This window comes from Aquarana catesbeiana, linkage group LG05, assembly GCF_042186555.1.
Source record: "Aquarana catesbeiana isolate 2022-GZ linkage group LG05, ASM4218655v1, whole genome shotgun sequence".
Lineage (NCBI taxonomy): Eukaryota > Metazoa > Chordata > Amphibia > Anura > Ranidae > Aquarana > Aquarana catesbeiana.
Window position 1 is genome coordinate 178362197 of NC_133328.1, and position 23126 is coordinate 178385322.

The 23126-nt window shown below is 40.2% G+C and overlaps 1 protein-coding gene across 3 annotated transcripts in view; it reads left to right on the plus strand.

The window, feature by feature from the left end:
• The window catches only part of CCK (cholecystokinin), a 34719-nt gene extending 12081 nt beyond the window's left edge, over positions 1–22638 (plus strand). For 2 of the 3 annotated variants that reach the window (XM_073630384.1, XM_073630385.1), the window contains exon 3: positions 18169–22638. In XM_073630384.1, the coding sequence (XP_073486485.1) occupies positions 18169–18308 (140 nt within the window). In that variant the 3' untranslated portion in view covers positions 18309–22638. The remainder of the gene's footprint in view (positions 1–18168) is intronic. The other variant, XM_073630386.1, reaches the window with a different exon arrangement.
• The last annotated feature ends 488 nt before the right edge of the window (positions 22639–23126 follow it).

Below are 23126 nucleotides of genomic sequence, written 5' to 3' on the forward strand. Positions count from 1 at the left end.
CTCTTAAAAGATTGAAATCCTGTTTCTACTTTTTATTACTATTTTAATTTACTGAATTGCACAGTTGCACCTGCAGCATGCCTGCCTCAGCAAGGCACATAGACAATTGAAGCCGGAAGGTTTGTTTGTAAACAAACATATGTAATCACGATGATTGGCTGTCATGATGATCAGTGTGGTTTCCAATCATTGGTGTAGACCAGCAGCTGTTTGTGATAGCACAGCCTTCTAACTAGACATGTGCGATTAGTTTCGTACGAATTTCCGTAAATTCGTACATTCAGGAGGATCCAAAATACAAATTGCTATGCTTCCAAGTTTTGTACGAAATTTCATTTACGAATTTCGGATACAAATTCCTAATGAACATTCGTAATTGTTATGAAAAGTTAACGAACCTAAAAGTTAAAAACCCAGGAAGTCAGCACAGCACAGGGTTGGTGGGAGCCCCTCATAATGATAAATTCATCATAATGAACATTCGGAATTGTTACGAAAAGTTAACGAACCATACGAAATTTCGGACATGAATTATGAAATACGAATTAATTCTAATACGAAACGGAACAGAACGAAACAAAAAGAATTTATTGACGTTGCACATGTCTACTTCTAACTAGGAGTACACACACCTACACATTTCTTGTTCTAAACCAGAAGGAAGGTTAATGTTCTCTTTGCACAGAGAAAAGTGCTGAGGAATGTTCAACAGATTGTGGGTATCTAAGTATTGATCTATATAGAAAAGTGATCAGTACTCAGCTTTTGAGTTAACCATTGGAAAAACCCAGATGTTGTGTCTAGTTGCCTTCCTCTATTCACTACAAATATTAATATATGTTCTTTAACAGCGATTAACCAACCTTTAATGCAGTTGAGCAATCTCCAGCCTGTAGTGTGTGGAATGTAGATTAAACAATAGACCCAACCTGTTGCTGTTGCCTTGTATTCATGTGTCTTCTGGCATTTACTAACTTTGGTACACAAACAGTACTTTTTTCTAGTGTTTAGGAAACCTAGTTCAATCAAATGATTGTGTTCTATTCACCTGCAAGGATTGAAAATCCTGCATTGCTACAAGGAGCGTAAGGCTGGGTTCACACTGCCGCACAGAGCGGCTCACAGCAGGGGTCCGGTGCGTCCCTGTTCACCGTTTCAGGTCAATTTCGGTCCAATTTTTTTGCTGAATTCGGACCTGAAACAGACCAGAAGACTCGCACCGGAGTCGCTCCGGAGATGTGTGAACTGGCTTCATAGAGAGCCAGTCACAATCTCCTAACATCCAATTTGCAATAATCTGAACCCAGCCTTAAGCTGGGTACACACTACAGTTTTTTAGGAGTGCACGAAAAAAAGAATGTCAGCTCCGGTTGGAGCTGCTGTACTAACCATGCGAGGTTAGTTCAGCAATCTCCCCCCTGAGCTGTTGTATTCTGACAGGGGGGGCCTCCAGAACACTCCGATCAGCACTGCCATTGGCTGAGAGCGCTGATCGGGAGTCGGTCGGCTGCTGGTTTTCCAGCATGCACCTCCGACAGAAGCCGGACAAACAACCACTTTCTGATGATGTTGCAAGACGAAACGTAAGTCGAGGCGTACTTCCAGTCACGTCTGGGTCCCTGGCTTCTGGTTCTGATACTCGGCAAGTGTAACGCATGCTGGTCCTTGAGTGTGAGTTGGGCGGCAGTGGTTCTCTTCTACTTTGAATGTGGGCTATCCCGAGTGCCAGGGAGGCACATACAAATATAAGCAGGCATTTTTATACTTTTTACTAAGTTTTAATAAACGGTATCACGCTATTGGTCTCCTTTCTTCTCTCATTTCAATGCGATTTTATGGTGGACAGGAGGTGTTATTCTTGATCCATTTCAGAGGGAAAATACACAGGATCCATGACCCAACTACTAAGCGCAAATTGACCCACTTTTTAGTTAAAGGGGATCATGGTTTTCTGGTCAGTAGCATTTCCTACTGCACACTTCGGGTTGTTTATGGATGTACTGACGCTGATGGTCTCCCACCTCTTGTCTTATTGAAGATTTAATACTTAAAGACTATAAGAACTGTTTTAGGGGAGATGCAGCTGATGCGGACGTGAGACATAGGAGCGGGGGGAGGGGCCTGTCGGCAGCACAGGTGTGAGGGAGAGGAGGCAGGCTGGACGCCCGAGAAACTGAGGAGCCGCGCGGCATGAATCTGATGCCGCCTCAGAGTTAGAGGCCTGAACGACGCGCTGGTCCCCCCCTGGAGTTCCCGGCCTCAACGGTGTGGAAGCCCCCCTCCCCGCCCGGCTTAAAGCGGTGACGCGAGCCCGCTGTTCACTCAGCAGCCTGGGAGGACGTAAAGAAGGAGAGGAACCCCCGCTGCTCACTGACACACCGACATCTGGTCAGCGGCACGGAGCGACAATCCAGAGCCCTCAGGACCATCTACTATACCCCCCTCCACGCCGGAGTTCGGCGCCTTCCCACAAGTGACCCCCTCTAAAGCAGCATCAGATTGCAGCAGGAGTGCAGAGCACAGGAAAACAGGAGAGCAACGTCTCAGGACTGCAGGTGATCTGGTGAGCTCATTATAGAACAATAAGAAGACGCTTCTAAAAAGGTATGAATCAGCTATTATTATTATCACCTGTTATTCTTTTTCGGTTTGCATGAGAAGATTGCTTAAAGAAGGTGCAAAGACTGTAAGTATTTCAACATTAAGAGAGTATACAGGAGGGGAAGGAAGGAGGGGACGGGGGAAGGTTGGATGAAAAAAATTAAAGGAGACTGGAAACCCAAGAAAGAGTCTGCTTGACCCCCTCTCTGGAATATAGTCTGAAGGCCCTAAAAGTATGGTCTGTAGCGTGAGCTCCAGAAATATTGATCCTCTGAGGTGGTACTAAGGAAAACAGGACTTCAACTAATTATTATACATTTAAGTAAGAAAGGGGAAGAAAAAGAAAAAGGGAAGGAAGAAAGGGGAAAAAAAAAAGAGAAAAAATACCTGGAAGTTTATAGACCTCCTTGAGTCACTTTAGAGAGCAACAGGAACCAGGGGTCCTATAAGTGGTAGGAAACAAGGGACTGATATGAGCATGAGAAGTCGCACCCAAAAATCTGCTGAACCCAAGACCCCAAGGGAGAGCTTAAATTCAAGTTCAATTCAAAAATATTTAAAGGAGACAAACGTAAAAAGCCCCAGCACAGATACAAAACAAGGGGGGACGAAGGAAAAAAAAAAAGACCAACTGAAGCAAAAGGGGGTACAGGGGGAGAGGCCAAGAGAAGATCTGGAGTGTGAAGGTGCCGCAAGTACCAGTAGGATGGAGGGGCAAAAAAATACGGACCCACTTCCCACCAAGATAGAAATGAAGGAGATGTTTTTAAATCTTGAAACCGCTATTAAGATCGAGATATCTAACGTGAGGACAGACCTGGGCCATCTGTTACAAAGAGTAGAGGAGGTGGAAGTGCTAACGGGTAAACATGCTAAAGAGATCCGGGAGCTTGAATCGCAGCTGAGTATAGCGAAAAGCGACTATCGCATGCTGGCATATAAGTTGGAAGAATTGGAGAACCAAAGCCGCTGCCAGAATTTGCGCATCAGGTCGCTTCCCGAACAACAAAACGAGGACCTGTTGGCTAAGATGAAAAAAATTTTCAACCCTATATTGGGCCTAGATGAGGAAACAACTCTAAGGATCGATAGGGTGCATAGGATTAGAAAACCTCCCAACTTAAGGGCAGATATTCCCCGAGATGTGATTGTAAAATTCCACTCATTTGAAGTAAAAGAGAAGATATGGAACAACTTGCGGGGCGCCCCCGCGGTGCGATTTGAAGATAAAAATCTTCAGATCTTCACAGATCTTTCGGCGGGTACCCTGGCACGGAGAAGGCAACTGAGACCGCTGCTTGAGCAACTTAGAGAAGCCGACATCAAATACAGTTGGGGGTTCCCAACATCCCTGTTGGTGATGAAGGAAGGCAGATCCTTGAGGATGAGGTTCCCAGAAGAGACAAAAGACTTCTGTGATAAGTTGGGTATACCCACACCGGACATGGCATTAGAGTAGAACCTTTCAAGGGGACAACGAAGGACTATGTTCATCAAATGGGATGAGGGACTAGGGAGGGGAGGCAGCTGGGTTTTTTTTTTTCCCTCTTCCCTCTTCCTGTCTCATAAGAAGGAAGAGTCCCTAGTGGATGGTTATGTGTCGACAATTAAAAGGGTACGGTGGGGTGGAGGGAGGTAAAATGTAAAGGGGTTCTTCACACCCTGGGTTCTGGGGGCTGGGGGGTGTGCCACAGGGCGGGGAGGTTTGCCTCTGGTACTCTCGTCCCTAATGCCTCAGTTTTTGGGAGGTAAGCGGGACATCTGTAGCTGCCTTCGGAGTCTCACCCCCATAAAATTAATTTAAGGTCGCAGTCGGGAATTATGTCCCCGACTGGCGGGCTTAAGGCCGTAGTATGGCCTGGGGGGTGGGTGGGGAGAGGGAAGGGGGGGATTAGGGGGGTAGTTAAACCTGCAGGGGAATTAACAGCTGTCGACTGGCTGACTGATGAACATGGCTAACTGTTAGCAGAAATATAATGCTAGATTTAAAGTTCATATCCTATAATGTGAAGAGCCTGAACTCGCCGAGTAAAAGGCACAAAATCTTGAAAGAACTACAAGACTACCAAGCAGACATAATATTTCTCCAGGAGACCCACTTGACCCAAGATTCAAATGTCAGGCTTTACTCCCCAAGTTTGCCCCTCTGGTATTATAGCGATACTCCTATTAGGAGAGCCAAGGGAGTAGCAATTGGTTTTTCCAAAATGTCTAAATTTTCCTTGGTTGACAGGGTAATGGACCCAGAAGGGCGTTTTCTTTTCCTTAAGGGCAATTTGGGGAATAAAATGTTAACGGTAGCAAATGTATACTGTCCAAATAGAAATCCAACTGTCTTTTTAGAGCAAGTTCTGGTGAAACTGATGGAGTTTAGAGAAGGGGAGGTGGTGTTGGCGGGAGACTTTAATTTTTGCCTAGAACCCACAGTAGATAGTACGTCCCGGGCACAGGGGACAAGGAAGGTTCAGTTAAGAAGGATCTGGAAAAGGCTGCACCAATATCATCTCATGGATGTATGGCGGTTACAGCATCCAAAGGTAAGAGATTACACCTTCTCCCCTGTGCACGGGACGTACACAAGACTGGATTACATTATGATTGATCACGGTTTATTAGACCAGGTAGCAGAGTCTAGAATTGAGATTACATCGATATCTGATCACTCCCCGGTCACGATGAAGATCAGAGTTCCAGAAGGGCAAAGGCAACCATTCTCTTGGAAATTAAATGAAAATCTTCTTGAAATTCCGCATGTTTGCGATAAACTTCAGGAGGAAATCGATTTTTTCTTCAAGGTTAATGACACAGGAGACATTCTCCCATCAACTTTGTGGGAAACGCATAAAGCATATGTTAGGGGACTCCTGATCTCCATCGGGGCAAGGGAGAAAAAAAAGAGAAAAGAAAAAAGGGCATAATTATTGGAGGAAATTGCAGCGTTAGAACTGATCCATAAGGAATCTAGGGGACTGGCACAGGATAGCTATCACCTTCTAGTGGGTAAAAGGGAAGAGTTAAAAGACAGTATGGAACAAGACGCCAGGAGGGTATTCACTAAAATAACAAGAGAGAGATATTATAGTGGCAATAAATCTAGTAAACACCTAGCAAGGATTTTGAGAAAGAAAAGAGACCGGAATTTTATTGAGAAAATACAAAATAAAAAAGGAGAAACAGTGGCGCCCACTAAAGAGATAGCTGAAGAGTTTAGGAAGTTCTTTGAAGCCCTGTATACCGTGGGACAAAGGGGAGGGGGCGACTCTCTAAACAGTGTAAAGACAGAGGAATTTTTGAAGGGAGCTGAGCTGAAAGGGCTTTCAGAGGAGGAAAAAACAGCCCTAGATGGCCCTATAACTGAAGAGGAAATATACCTTGCACTGAACAACTTACCACCGGGGAAAAGCCCTGGGCCCGATGGTTTTACTAATATTTACCTGAAAAAATTTAAACATATTCTGGTTCCTAGACTCTGCTATTATTGGAACACATTAGGACCTGATTGCCTAATGGGTGATGAGGCCCTATCGGCTACCATATCATTAATAGCGAAAGAAGGAAAGAATAATATGCTCTGTTCAAGTTATAGGCCTATTGCCTTGTTAAATGCTGACGTAAAACTATACGCTAAGGTATTGGCTAATAGACTTCGGGACAAGATGAGTTTCTTGGTAGACCCGGACCAAGTCGGTTTTGTTCCAGGTCGACAAGGTAGGGACAACGGAGTACGAGCCACGCTTTTATTGGAATCTATCAAAGCAGAGGGACTCCCAGCTCTATTCCTGTCAATGGACGCTGAAAAAGCGTTTGACAGGGTAGACTGGGGGTTCATGATTAAAACTATGGAAGCAATGGGGATTGGTCCCAGGTATATAGCATGGGTGAAAATCTTGTATAACCATCCTACAGCCTCTGTCAGGGTAAACGGGGTGCTCTCCAGTCCATTTAAGATGGAGAACGGTACGAGGCAGGGGTGCCCCCTATCCCCGTTATTGTTTGTTTTGTCCCTAGAACCGCTGCTGGCAACTATACGAAAGAACATAGATTGCAGAGAGGTGATGGTAGGACAGGACGAACATAAACTAGCGGCATTTGCCGACGATATAATTTTTTTTATAACGAACCCTAGGATTACGATCCCTAATTTGCTGGGAGTATTGAAGGGATATGGCGAGGTCTCTGGCTTCAAAATGAATCCGAGTAAATCGGAGGTGCTCAATATTAATGTCGGTAAAAAGGAGGCAGAGAGCTTGTCAGGTTCTTTTTCATTCCCATGGAAGAGAGAAATTAATTACTTAGGTATTAAATTGGCAAACTCATTGAAAAAATTGTATCGTATTAATTACATTCCCATGCTGGATGAAATCAGACAGGAAACAAGCAGGTTGTCGTTGCTACCCCTCTCGTGGTTTGGTCGCATAAATGCAATTAAAATGCAGTTAATTCCAAAAATAACATATAGATTTCAAATGTTACCAATTGCCCTCCCGCGTTATTTTTTTAGGGCACTACGAGGGTTGTTGTCGAGGTTAGTCTGGCGTGGCAAAAAGCCACGAATAGCCCACTCAATTTTGATAAGGGGGAAAAAAAAAGGGGGCCTGGCTTTTCCAGACCTGAATAGATATTACACTGCAGTAGTATTGTCACGGGTAGTTGAATGGGTTAAGGGGGTTTCAGGCAGGAGGTGGGTAAATATTGAACACGGTTTAAGTGGCACTAATTTGGGCCATATAATTTGGAACCCGCCAAAATTTAGGACACTGAATATTAATACAGCTTCACTCACACGTATCACGCTTAAAGCATGGGATCAGGTACACAAATGTAATAACTGGAGTTACAATTCACCTATGATTTATATCAAAGATAATAATTTTTTTGAACCAGGGATGCGGGAGGTGGGAGGGAATTGGATTAAGAAAAACGGTGCACAATTAAAGGATATTATTAAAGAGGGGAAGTTGCGCCCCTATGGGGAATTGAAAGCAGAGACGGACCTAATGGTAGTCAATGCTTGGAGGTACATGCAGTTGTCGCTCTTTATTGAGAAATTACCAAAACCAATTAGAGGAGAAGACGAATACAGGCCATTGGAGCTGTTATGTGGGAGTGCCAGAGCCGGTAATGTTATCTCTCGCCTCTATAAAATTCTCTCTGCGGGGGGAGAACTGGATGTGCCTCCATATATCAAAAAATGGGAAGGGGAGTTGAGGTCCCATTGTAGTTTACACACAGCGGAAAAGATTTTGAAAATGGTACACGGAACCTCGGCCGACGTAATGCGGTCGGAGACCAATTTTAAATGTTTAGCACGATGGTATGCCACGCCAGACCGACTTAGTAAACTATACCCAGATGCTCTGGACAGATGTTGGAGGGGATGCTCAAACTTGGGAACAATGGCACACATATGGTGGGAATGTCCGGTTATTAAAGGATACTGGAAAAAAATGTTGTTATTAATTAAGAAAATAACTAAAGAACTGGTAGTAGAAGATCCGTGGATTTGTTTATTCCACGAACAAACCAATCAAGCAATATCAATCATCATTAGTCCCAATACTATTAGATGTAGCAAAAAAACAGATAACAAGAACATGGTTGCAACCGGAGCCCCCAAGCTTAAAGGAGTGGCTATTTCGTATTAATGATATATATAATATTGAATACAAGGATTATTTAGGAGAGGAATCAGAGGGAGGTACAGACGCTAGAGATAAATGGGCAGGGTGGAGAAACTTCAAGAGATCATGGACTTATTTGGGGGAGATCACCACTTAAATCTTTGAGTTCAGGAGTCGGAAATGTATGGGATGAGATATGGAACATGGTCAGCTCAGTTATGTTCACCTGCAGGTGGGGGGGGGGGGGCAATTAAAATGTTGGGAGATCTCTTTTGTATTTAATTTACTTTTTTGGATAATGTTTTTGTAAATTATGGGGTGACAATAATTTGTGAATTATTTTTTGTATGGAAAAAATTGATAAATAAAGATTTAAAAAAAAAAAAAAAAGAACTGTTTTAAAGAAAATGTTTTACCACTTTGGATTATGTTTTTGAGTTAGCACTTTATGAATCATGTCACTATAATATCTTTTTTTTATATCACTGCTATTTATGTCATTTCATGTTGTCAATTATTTGCAAAGCTAAAGGCTAGTGAAATAGCGCCTCCTCCCACACACTTTTTTTTATCACTCGTAGTATAGCCCATCTCAACTCCTATTCTTCTGTGTAAATTTACAATGGTAATGATCCCACCTTTCTGAGATGGGAATGAGGGACACCTAAAAGTGTGTAGGCATAGGACACACACCCTGCCACGCCCCCCTTAAAGGAGAATTGTACAAAAAAATTGATTGGTTAAACCCACAAGTGCTTTTTTACCATTACTATTCCTTTATATTGGCTTTTGGAATTTACAAATGCAGCAATTTAGAACTTGGATGAAAGGTTTAGCACTGGGAAAACACTTTTTGATAAATACATAGTGAATTTTATATAAAATATAAAGATTAGACCAAAATGAGGGACAAATGAGGAGGGAAGAGAGACAGAGGGACTTTGTTTTCCAAATGAAGGACAGTCCCTCAAAATTAGGGACAGTTGTGAGGTATGGTTATGTACTGTATATACTTGACCTCTCAGTTCTCTGCATTTCATGGGCAAAACAACTAAAGCAAAAGCAGCAAATGAATTCAGTGGCCTCATTTATTAAATTTACCCCTGTGGCACATCTTAGGACCCAAAAGGAACAAGCTATTCAATGTGAGATATCACTGCTAATTAATTATGACAGATATTAAGTTGACACAGATCAGTGTCCTTGTGGCCCACCCCTGACAACTTATGGATTATATGTACACAGGCTTTTCTTCAAGTCTTATTAAGAAAGACAGGGACAAAAAAATCTAGGAGCTGGTAATGAAAAAACAGTTGAGACACAATCTTTAAGTTAAATACATGGTATATTAAAGTACGTAACAGATAATTACTCACAATGAGTATTGTTTAGACACTTAAACATAGTATCTACAATAGCCCTATAAGATGGTCAGCTAAAGAATACAAGGATTCAATCTTATGAATAACATTAGTGCATCTAAGTAGCTGGATTTAGAGGTTTGATTGGTTTCGTTTTAGGTTTTGATGTAGATTTTTTTGCTAGCATATTTTTATTCTGCAGCAAACAAATGTGTTTACTTGTACAGTAATGAAAAGCTCTCACCATGAAATTTAAGGAATTTATAGTGTTTTCCATATTTTATCTTCAGGTGTAAAGCATAATTTCTTTTAAATAATTCCTTTTTTTCCAGGTATATATGAAATATTGCATATCTCATATCTAAGTTTTTGAAGCCAGAAGGTGGCAAGTGCTTTATTGTCTCTAATAGCTGATTTACTTCTTGATTACAGACCTAATAGCAGCAACTCATTATACGTGCAGCTGGATGAGTGATAATGCCTTAAGAGCAGCCATAAAGTGCAGAGCTAGTACTGGGCTCTCCTAGCAGACAGCCCAGCATCACCTGCACACACTTCCAGATTTAAAAAAAAAAAAAAAGTACGGTATTTGCTTTGTAAGTGTTTCTGCATAGCATACTAGCTCATTTTCAAATACTTACCTTAGATTGAAGCCCCCGCAGTGGTCCCAGCACACCACTGTGTCTGGCGACATGTCTCCCAGTGTTATTTCCGGGTATTGCGGGCTCCAGCGCTATGATTGTCTGGAGCCGCGATGACATCACTCCCGTGCATGTGCGCGGGAGCTGCTGGTAACGGAACAGCAGCTAAAGAAACTGCACGAGCGAGACGTTTCTTCAGTGCACATGTGCCGATGACGTCGGCACAATGCTGATACAGTGAATATCTCCTAAATTATGCAAGTTTAGGAGATATTAACGGTACCTACACGTAAGCCTTATTATAGGCTTATCTGTAGGTAAAAGTGGTGTGTAAGCGTTTACAACCACTTTAAAAGGAAAAACCTAAGAACATTCAACCAGAAGAGCTAAAGAACATTTGAACAATAGAGACAATAGCCCAACACTATACGCTAAGAACATTTGACCAGAAGAAAAGATAACACGATGGATACTTCTGCACTGTGTACAAAGTGTATGGAGATTCCTGCACTCTGACAGTGCCACTGACAGTGTAATGAATCACCTGAATCACCTGTAAATGAAAAACCTCCTGCAAAGGGTTAACTGCTATACAGAATTGATACAATGTTGCTGAAGCAGAACTCCATTTACTGAACTCAAACCTTTTCAAAGATGAGCCGCAGATCACCTGTGATAAAGTGAGGAGTTTTGCCTCCATTGTGTGTAGCAGTTCACCTCCTGCATTAGCTGATTCATTATACTGTTGGTGGTGAGAACCGGAATGTCCATACACTTTGAACATGGTGCTAAGTTCTCCCTAATATTATTTCCCCTTCTGTTCGAAAGCTCCTAGCCCATAGTATTACGCTATTTTCTCTATTGGTTACAAATTCTTTAACTCTTCGAATTGAATGTTCTTAAGGATTTTTTTTCTCTGAGGATCAATTGTTAGGAAATTATACATTTGCCCCGTGAAAGGCAACAAATAGAAACTGCCCTTCAACATAAATTACAAATATTATGGGTATTATTTGTGACTTTTTTGCGCACATTTTTAACCACTTCAATACCAGGCACTTTTGCCCCTTCCTGCCCAGGACAATTTTGAGCTTTCAGTGCTGTCACACTTTGAATGACAATTGCGCGGTCATACAACACTGTACCCAAACTAAATTTTTATCATTCTGTTCCCACAAATAGAGCTTTCTTTTGGTGGTATTTGATCACCTCTGCGGTTTTTATTTTTTGCTAAGCAAACTAAAAAAGACCGACATTTTTGAAAAAAAATGTTTTTCTTTGTTTCTGTTTTCTCCTTCACTGATGGGCACTGATGAGTCAGCACTGATGAGTCGGCACCGATGGGCACTGATGAGTTGGCACTAAGGTGGCACTGATGGGCAATGATGAGGAGGCACTGATATGTAGAATTGATGGATACTGATAGGCGGCACTGATATGCAGCACTGATGGGCACCGATAAGTGGCACTGATATGCAGCACTGATGGGCACTGACAGGCGGCACTGATGGGCACCGGCAGGCGGCACTAATGGACACTGACAGGCGGCACTGATGGGCACTGACCGGCGGCACTGATTGGCACTGACCGGCGGCACTGATTGGCACTGATGGGCGGCACTGATTGACACTGACAGGTGGCATTGATGGACACTAATAGATGGCACTGATGGACAGCACTGATTGGGCAGGTACTGACAGGTGTTAATGATGGACACTGATTGGCACTATGGTGGGCACTGATTTGCACTGTGGTGGGCACTGGCAGGGGGTTATGATGGGGCACTGACTGGGCACCGATTGGCAGCTTATTGGTACATTTGATGGGGGCTGTGCTGATAATCAGTGTGCTGATTATCAGCACAGACCCCCCTCTAACAGGGAGAGCCGCCGATCAATGGCCAGGCTGAGCGGCGAAGAGGATGTTGGGGGCGTGCGCGGGACTTTCGAGGGGTCAGGTAAGTAAAATTGGGGGGCCGGGGGGGCGGTATTGTCAGATGTTTTTTCACCTTAATGCATAGAATGCATTAAGGTGAAAAAACCTTTACCTTTACAACCCCTTTAAATGGATTTTATGCTGTGAAGCATCTGACTACCGATTGCATCTGTTTAAAAAAAAAAAAAGAAAAACAAGTTAAAAAGTCAAAATAAGACAATATTTTGCTGCAGATTTCAGCTTGGATCCAGATTTTTCTCCCACAGTACTTTTTTTCTGCCAGTAGATGTCCTCTGTCTGATGGTCAGCATCTTTCAAACAACTTCTTCAGAGCCCAAATTATCTTGGATCCGCCCCTAGCATGTGACTGGGCAGTGGAGAAGCAGCACAGTGATGAATTAATCTCTTTGCCACTCTGCTTCTTGTAAACTCATGAACCAATTGTGTCCTTCTGCTCTTGCTTGCTCTCACACTTCAGCCCTGATAAAAAGAAATTGCAAGAACCTCATACAAGGTCAAATGCAGATATTTACACTTTATCACATCACTGCTTCACTGCTTGTACTTAAAAAATACATTTAATGATGTATTAATGACTACGGAGCTGTAGTCATTTATGTAATTTATATATGCCTGGAATTCAGATTTAATGTTTGAAAAAAAAAATACTTGTTATTATTTTTTACGTCTATTATTTTTTTATGTCAAGTAGCATTCATCCCCTAAGTAAGCTTGTAGTTGTAATGGTAATGACTAAGAGCTAACATTTGCGCAAAACGCGTCTACCTTTTTGTTCCCTGCTCCATCTGTCAACCACTTGTCATATGAAGCTTCAATAAAAGGATTTTTGAAAGTGCAGCCATCCGGAATAATTTTCTTATATAAGCTTCTAGTTGTCATGTGGTTAAACTGCTCCAGAGCCTCCAAAAATTTGGAGCTAACCGAAATGCATGTGCAAAGCTTTTTGTTGTAAAACTACAACAGTTTTACTGCTGCAGTAAATGAAAACAACAGGGTAATTGTGGTGTTGCTTATTACATTGATCGCAGCAGTGGATTACATATGGGACCAAAGTCATAAACTGTATAAAAGGCTGATGTATTTTCTTAATCCATTTAATTTCTTATTCCATTTTCCTAATCCAATTAACTGGTATAGTTTGTTACTTTGAATTTAAAATACCTAACTAAATATTGTCCAAGGTGTATAAGTAATTGGCAAATGTAATACAATAGAGGTAATGCCCACAGTGAAAATGTAAAATATAAACATAGCCATTTAGTGAATTTGAGAGGTTTACACAACAGATGCTGAATTTATTTCGTCCAGAATCTACAGCAGTTGATAATGCTGGATTAACAGCAGGCACATGCAACAAAACCATATTTTATTTATGTATGTCAAATTCATTTAAAATACAGGGAGTCCCATGTTTGACATTGCCTAAAATAGTAGAGAGGCAAGGAGGTATACAGCTGCCAGAAAAGCAACTATTTTATCTTTGGATGTCAGTACACTACAGGCTTGACTGCCATTTTGCTTTTGCTCAATATTATATTTCAAGATCTCTTTAACAGTATAGGATATAATATTCATGCAAAATGTATTAATAGTGTAGAACAAATCTCATAAAGGCAAGGCATATGGGTGGGCAAGTCACCAGGAAGACCAACTTTACTTGAGGTTTACCAATGCAAACACAGTTTGCTAGCTTGTTTATTTCCACTGTAAATTGTCTCTGATGTTCAAAATCCTTTAAAGCCTTTCAGGACACCACTTATGTCAGCAGGACCACTTAAGAAACCACAACATGGTTTTGCAGTGCTGACTGGACACTTGCATTTTCACCACTACAGTAGCAAATTGAGACCTTCAGAGAAGGGTATTCCATAGTCTACCTGCCACTTTTACTTACAGACACCCAATATACAGCAGTATGTCTGTGTAAGGTTACTTCTTCCTGTAGAATGTAATGTCCTGTAGAATCTAATGTAGGCTTCCCTTTCTTTGCATGGTTGTGTTACATAGTATCACTGACAACAACAAGACTAGTGGTACAACAGGCCTGTGGTTGACAGATGCAGGCAGTACTGTCAAAAACTGATTAAACTGGCGTTATTATGTGACACATTTCCATAATATTAGTGGTAATCATTAGCAATAGCATTACAGTATTTTTGCAAAATTATGTTCAAAACTAAAAAAAGAGCCCCTACCCTACAATATCATACTTACAATGCTGGATTAGCAGCCAAAGTTTTTGAAGGGTTATCCTGCCAGGAAAGGCTGAGTCGCTGTTTCTCATGCACCAGATATGTGGATTGGTATCCATGGAGCATATGGGCTCTTGTCTTCTTTAACCGGGTTATATGCCATTCACTGAAAACAGAGGGGACCTGAAAAAGTGTTCCACCAGTAAAATAAAATTTGTATAGTATGGGAGGGTCTTCTTTTGAGATTTCTCAGGGCTTTTCCAGAAGGCCCAATGAAGTCACCTTCACCTAGGTGCCATTGGAAGAAGCTTGTTTGATTTAGAATTTTTTTTTACATCTTTTCGTGCACTTTTACTTGGTGGATGGGGATATTTTATCAGTAAAGGCTGAGTTCCTATTCCCTTATATGTGTTTTGGGCTTTGGTTTGTGTGTATGATGCATTTGCTATTTGATTGCTTGGTATGCAATGTATTAATGAACAATACTTTTCATAAGAGCTTCTCTTGTACTCACTGTTTTATTTGCTTTTTGTCTGCTGTGTTCATATATCATGAAACTCTCCTTGCTCAGGCAGAATCTGAATGTTTCTTTATTATTATTCTTTACAGGCACATGTTAGGATGTTAGACATAGGGGACATGTCCTAAACCACCACAGGTTCACTTGTAAACAAAGCCCATGTTGTATAAAAAGAGCATCTACTTACCTTTCTATCAACATTTCCAGGCTCCCTGTGCGGCATGCTATAGTTCCATTCACTGGAGGGGGGTAGGTAGAGCAGATAATCAACAAACTAAGAAGTGTTGAATACTTGCTGCAGGTAGGGAGCAATGAAGAGTCTGATGAGTGCCTCCAGAAAGGTAAGTATACATGTTCTTCTTTTACAGTGTGGGCTTTGTTTACAAGTGACCCTGTGGTGACATGGTCATTTTAACTCACAGAATCATGCTGCATGGGAGTTTAGGTATGATAGACCAGTGGCGGCTGGTGGTATATTTTTTGTGGGGGACGGCAAACAATGCACCCACAGCTACTTCCCTTCAGTCGGCCGGTCACCACCCATCTAGGTCGCGGGCAGTGCTCCCTCCTGCGTCTCCTCCCTCCTCCTCCTAGGCCGCCAATAGGATCGCTTCTCCTCTCAGCCAATTGGGTGATGGGTCTCAGGACTCGCCTCCTGATTGGCCGGGAGGATAATCAGGAAGACAATGGCAAATATTAATTAGCTTTTTTCACACAAAAAAAGGCTCGGTGGGACCCTTTTTGGAAAACTATTAGAGCTTCTGGATCCAATCACGTGCTTCAAAAAAAAAACCCATTGGAATCCATGCACCCTTGTGCCTTGTATGGACGGGCCGCCACTGCTAAACACCAAGGAGTGAGGGCCTAATGTTCGAATTTTTCACTATTAAAGCTGGCCACATACGTTACAGTCTAATTGTACAATATACTACATTAAAAAATTAAATACATGGAAATGTAAATGTGAGTAATTAGATAAGTTATGAAAAGTTCCATTATATCTAAGCAGATTGATTACATCGACACTAAGCAATATCCTTCTTCTTAAAAAATTCTCCATACATATCCACTAGTTAATGGCCTTGTGATATATTACAAGGATTGTAATGTTTCAACTTGATTGAAGTAATTACCATTATTTAAAAATCATTTATTGTGTTCTTGTTTCTCCTATCAAAGTAGAACATCCTTGTAAAATGCATAATATAAAGTATAAATACAATAGTAAACCTAAGTGAACCTGTCAGAATACTCGTTTGAAGTACAGCAAGCAATAGAAGCTTTATTTTTTAAACAGCAATTTATATTTTGTGATCTAGGGGTGTCATATAGCAAAAGTGGACCTGTCTCCTATCACTTTCTGTTTCTTCATTGTTTAGCAGGACAAATAGAAGGATGCCAGCTGCCCAAAGTCAGTATTAGAAGGTGACTCCATCTGAATCTAAAATCAAATAAATAGCCAGCACTCCTTCAAGACTTTGTATTAAAAACAGAAGTTTTTAGTTGTACAAGTTCTAGCCGATCCTACTACAAACAAAAAAGGATTGGCTAGCTAGACATGAAATGGAAAAGGGAAAGATCCTGAAAGTCGCACATCTCTGCAAAACCCTTTAAGAAGGTGTATGATGGCCTCAGTCCGGGCTCCAAACTGGCCACGTGACATTAACTTTACTCATGAATATAGTTATAATCTTTGAGGTATAGTAATATCTATTGTAAGGTTTTTAGATTTTTTTCTTAATTGCTTAAAGGTTTTCCAGCTCTAAAGATGATGAATTAAAGTGTATCTCTAGGGAAAACCTTCTAGTGTGAATTCCCCTCACTTTGGGACATTTCCTCTAATTTCCTGTTGCATCTCTTGAACAGAAAGTAAATACAAATTTTTCCAGTGGTACTCAGAAAGCAAACACATACCCTAATAGGGGGTTTAACCCTTCCCTACTCTATCCATATGTACACTTTAATCAGTGTTTCATAGATTCATGGAAACATATGCTAATAAACAATACTTGGTTTATAACTAGAAGCATATGCTTTGCAATGCGTAAAATTCCTGGTATACGTGTAAGTTTATGCAGTAAAGCAATTAAAAGTGCAATTAGTGTCAATTAGATTGTATTTTTTTAAATATAGGTCTGTAAAATGAGCAGTTTCTCTTCACCTTATTGAATAAACATGTCAAATTACAACATACTAATTATACCAAACACGTTGTGGTTTATGTGTAAAAAAATGTGAATTTCTCGCAAAGGCCCCCCAAATGAATGCTGTATTGTTGTAATATGATTATCTCCTATAATCATGAGGTCCATCTAGTACCAATGACGCTTCATTTTTTTTTTTTTTTTGATTGAGGTATTTCAGAAAAAGACTTCATTATGGCCACTAGTTTGAGCTGATAATCACAGGAGATCATCATATTACAAACAATATGGCAATTGTTCTTGCCTGTGCATATGCTTAAAGCGATTTTAAAGCCTTGTTTTTTCTAAAATAAACATGTCATACTAACTGCTCTTTGTGGTGGTTTTGGACAGAGCAGCCCAGATCCTCCTCTTCTCGGGTCCCCTGCCAACCCTCCTGACTCCTCCTTCTAGCTGGGTGCCCCCAGAGCAAGCAGCTGGCTCTGGGAGCACCCAAGGAGGGGCACTCCCGAGCCGTGGCTCTGTGTATTCAGTCACACTCGAAGCCAAGGCTCTGCCCTGCCACCTCTGTCTCCTGATTGGCTCACTGGCTGTGATTGCCATGGAGGGGGGGGGGGGTCTGCAAAGGTTTTTTACCTTCATGCATAGAATGCATGAAGGTGAAAAGCCTTGTGCCTTTACAACCACTTTAAAACATCCACACAGCAATTTTTTTTATACACAGATCCCTTAATTTGCCACTTTAAATATACAGCTTACCAAAACCACTTTCATCCATGGATGATTGATGATAGGGTGAATCACCTGTTCTCTTCTGCTTCTATGCTATTCCTTGTTACTTTGTCGGTGGCTCATTGCATTCTTAACAATGTACAATATAGGAGCAATCCAAGACAGAAAGTGAGGACCAGTCCTAATCGCTGCAGAAGGTGAGTGGAGCTAGGAATGGAGGTGCAGATATCTCCAACATATGTATATAGTATATAGTATACTAAAAAAAAAAGACAAATTGACCTTTTAAATGCAACCAACAGCAGAGGCTTTACCAGACTTATGTTGTTTGCAAGAGATACAAATAGTGTTTGATTAGTAGTAACTTGATTGATTGATTGATTGTTATTTTGCTTTGTAGCAGGTTCTTCTACTGGACGGTATGCTGTTCTGCCAAACAGACCCGTCATTGATCCCACCCACCGGATAAATGACAGAGATTACATGGGCTGGATGGATTTTGGCCGCCGTAGTGCTGAAGAATATGAATACTCTTCTTAAAACACCCTTACCTTTAAAGCAGACTCCATTTTCTGTACATACAAAATAAATTAATTTGTTGTCTTTACAAATTAGTGTTTTAAACATATATTTATTATGTACTTGTTGTAAATTTGTTTGTAAAGCTAAACAATGAAATACACATATGCAGAATTTTCCAGAAAACATTATCTTCCTAATTTTGTCTTTTTTCAAGTGTTTCTTTCAGCTTCTTACCATGATACCAATATGCCATATTAAAAAATATTTCGTTTAAAATCTCTTGTCAATCCAAGTTGCTGGGTATTACACAATAAACTGTAGATGAAAATCTGGCCATGTTCTACTAAATAATAATATAACAGTCTTCATTTGCACATCTAATGGACTTTGTTTTATACACCTAAGGCTGGCTATACACAAGTCTTTTTTTTTTTTTTTTTCGTTCAACCAGCGGGTTGAACAAAAGAAAATGACTTAACTCCCCCATCCATGTCAAGTGTTCGGATGAGGGAATTGAGTCTTTTTTTTTTCTATCATAATATCGCTATTGTATTCTGACAGCAGGGAGATTTCCCCACCATCAGAATACACTCATCAGCACCGGCAGCTATAGCTGATCAAGAGGGAATTTTTCAACAGGTTGGATAGATCGACTTGTGTACAGCCAGCCTGCCATACATGGATCAAAATGTGGCCGGTCCCTGCTGAAGCTGAATTTTGATCCATATATGGATGGCTTAACATTGGCAGGATTACTGTATGTGTAGACGATACCTCTACCCAGGGACAAAAAAGTCCATCAAAGCTACTAATAGGGGAGTGTAGGAAGAGCCACTGGTCTGCAGTCACAATGCAATACTTGCATCATTATACCTTATGAACATGTCTGTTAATGAAGCCCAAATAACGTTCTAGAAATAGTTATTCAGTCAGATAGACAACCTTATTTTTACATTTTTCCTACAATTTCCTGTTACGGCAGAATGTATGACTGTGCAGTTAGACCCAGTGCTTTCAAAAATCAGAGCTCAGTAACAGACTTGGTCAGACATGCCCCCTCTTTTGCTTTGCAATGCGGGAATAAGTGTGCCGAGGGTGTGCTGGTTACTCAGCTATGCCAACATAAAGCACTGCAGTGTGAGGGCAGCTTTTTCATCAAGGCAAAATGGATATTTTAAGGTATTCACTAAAGTCATAATCTAGCATTAGATGGTTTAATGTGTACATATCAAATTCAAGTAGCTAATCGGTGACCTGTGCAGAAATCTTTAGTAGTTACTATCTATCTTATACGTATTGATGTACAAGGCTCAGTAACTCACTGCAAGCAATGCAATATTAGTATAATAAAGTAAATAATATTATAGACAATTTCTTGTTCATTTTTATAGGATACTGTACTTTGTACATTGCCATTTTGCCTATATATTCAAAGAACGCTGGAATGCGCACTGAAATGTATTAATGGGCTAGTACACCAAAAAGGATATTTTATCATAGTAATCAGTATCAGACTCTGGCTTCTTAAATGTTGCTGATATTTTAGGAATGCAATCTCCCTTCCATAATTCTTCACTCTTCCTGAACAACTAGGAATTTCTGGCTATTTTAGGGTACTGAAAAATGTCAACAGGGATTAGGGGCCTCTTCAGAAATGCAGACCCAAGAAATAAAACACACAAGAAACAAAATTCTAAATTTATTCTACAACACAGAGGAACAACTGACTAATCATCTTTAGTTGTCATTTAATCAACACGATACTGCCATACGTATACATAAGGCCTTGTATTGAGTTGGATATACTGGAATTATGGTTGAGGCTACAACGATCATCCTGGTACCATTTTTTTCTGCCGGTGATTCTGTTTTAACGTGGATGTAAACCCAATGTAATCCTTTCTAAACTACTGCTATAGGGGTTATCTATAAGGATATAAACGCCTCCTGCATGTATCTTTACCTGTCAAATGTCTCCCCTCTGTCTGTTATGAGAGCTGAAAAACTGCAGATTCTGTGGGTGGGTCTGTTGTCTGGAGCTCGGTGGGTGGAGTCGTGATGTCAGTAGACTCCCCGCCCACCTCTACACCCCCCTTGTCAATATGCATTTTCTCCTGTGTATTTCTAACTTAACTTCTGCTATGATCTCTAACATCCAGTGAAAAGACAGGAAAGTAACCACATGACTTCAGCATGCCAAATCATACTGAGGTGTGGAACAGCCAATCCTTGCAGAGCTGCTGAAGAAAGGAGTGAGGGTGGGAATTAAAAAATCATGCCTGTGTCTTAGGCTGTCACTCACAGCAAGGGGGAGTATTTGACAAAGTTTTTGTCAGTTTGTCAAGATTTTTCTCACTGAACAATAAAAGAGGATTGCTCAGAGATGGATTAACTCTGTGTGGCAAGACTGGGCTCAAATGATAGGAAATCTTATACTCTACAGTATGATATAAAAAAAATGTTTTTTCGAGTTTACATCCACTTTAAGTAAAAGTAATCCAAGTGGTTATACAGCCGCTGGAACACTTTTACAGGTGGGCAGAAGGGGGATGTTGTTCATCCCTTGTGATAGCAATAAAGTTGATTAAAAAAAAAGTAAATTAAGGAAAAGTGCAAAAATATATAAATAAATAAAATAAATAATAATAAAAAAAAATTAAAGTGACCCCGACCCCCTGTGCTCACGTGCAATGGCAAACGCATATGTAAATGCAAATCGCACCACATATGGAAGGTATCACCAAGAAGATCAAAGCAATGGCAAACGCATATGTAAATGCAAATCGCACCACATATGGAAGGTATCACCAAGAAGATCAAAGCATGAGCAATCATTTCTTGGGCCAGACCTCCTGTGTAACTCTCAACTAGTAAAGGCTTTAACGCGTTGCCTAGAGATCATTTATGTTAATGTATTTTATTGCCGTTCCACAGTGTGTCAATTTGAAACAAGAAATGTTTGGTATCTATTTACTTGGCATTACATATTCTAATTGGGCATTATATCGTGTTTGTGTTCACTAAAATTTATTACAGTGTATTTTTTTCCAAAAATTTGCATTTAAAAAACTGTTGCCAAAATATCATGTGACAAAAAAAACACCTACCATTTCATCATTCTCCAGGGTCTCTGCTTAAAAAAAAAAAAAATATATATATATATATATATATATATATATATATATATATATATATATATATAATGTTTGGGGGTTCTAAGTAATTTTCTAGCAAAAAAAAAAAAGAAAGAAAATTGCAGATTTTTAAATGTATGGAATTATTGGCCTGGGAGTCAAGTGGTTAAATACACTCCCACCCCACTGAGTGTAGTTGTCATGGTTAAATGCTTACCTTTTCCACTCTCAAGTTAACAGACTTTGCATCAAAACCATTCTGGCTAGGTCCTCCACCTGGTGCGTAATGTCACCACTGCCCCATTTATGACCGAGTTCTGCTGTGAGTAATGAATAGGGCCATGACAAATGTGCACACTAGGCAGATTAATCAGCCACGATGCTTTGGATACAAAGGCTGTGTGGTGCCAGGCAAGGAAGCACAGTAAAGAACTCAGGGATCTGGGGGCTAAAAAGGTTATTCTTTAACTGCATGCTGTAAGCAAAATATTACCTAACTTCTTAAATAACCTAGTACCCTTCCAAAGTATTTATGGTAGAATAAGCTAGATATTTTCTTTCTTGTGTGCTTCAGTCTCTGGGTCTACACTCTGTGGCTATTGTGAATAGGTCCCTTCACTAAGTAAAGTTGGCTTTAGCCTTCAAGCTATTTTTTAATATATTGCTTTGTAGGTGATATACTTTAAGAGCGAAATTTAATTATTTTTATTTTTTTAATTTCCTGAAAGAAATAAAGGTTATATACAAGGCTATACATTTTTATACAAATGAAATGGAAAGAGAACCTAAAGTGGAGGAAGGGAAGTGAAGGTGAAATTTGAGTATAGTAGAACCAAGATGTGAAAAATATCTAAATATTAAACCCTCACAACAAAAAAAATGAAAAACACATATCATTATAGTGTATAATGTCTGAGCAAGCCGACACCCCATTAGTGTGGCCAAAGAAAGGGTAAACCCAAATGTCATAAAGAAAATGACCACAGGAAAATGATGGGATTTGCACCAAAAGTCTGTGTCTCTGATAAAAGGTAAATATAGTATGTAGGGGATATTGATTAATTATGTCCTGAAATTCAAGTCTCCCTTTACTAAACAAAATTACTGCAAACTTGTTATTAAAAATAACCATGATCACTTTACTGGATGATTGGCGCTATAATCAATTTTCATCAGTCTGTCTTCAAAAAACCTCCCATAGAGTCGATTTCAACTCTCTAACCATTATCTAATACTAATTACCACGATTTGGGATGTGTTACAAATACAGCAAAAAGTTTCCCACCAACAACATTGGTTTCTACAGCCATTACAAGTAAGTAAAAGGCAGCAGTTGGATGAACAACAGTGTCAAAAATGCATTCTATTACTTTATACTGTATTTTTTTTTTCATTATAATTCCTCGAAAAGAATATTTAATGCGTGACCCTTATGGGCACATATCGTTTAAGCTGTACAGTCCCAATACTTTGTATACAATATTAAATATAAATTTCTTTGTCTTGTTGTATTGCATTTATAAGAAAAAATAAATAAAAAATGGTGTTTTGTCTCCCATTTGTTTGGGAGTATTGGGTCAATTTTTAAAGAGTTGTACGTTTTTAAAGCCGAACTTTGGGCAAAGCCCCTCACCCTTCTCTAATGTCTAGGTTTCTTTTAAAAGAAATATTCTAAATGCCAGATGTTCTCACTACATCTTTG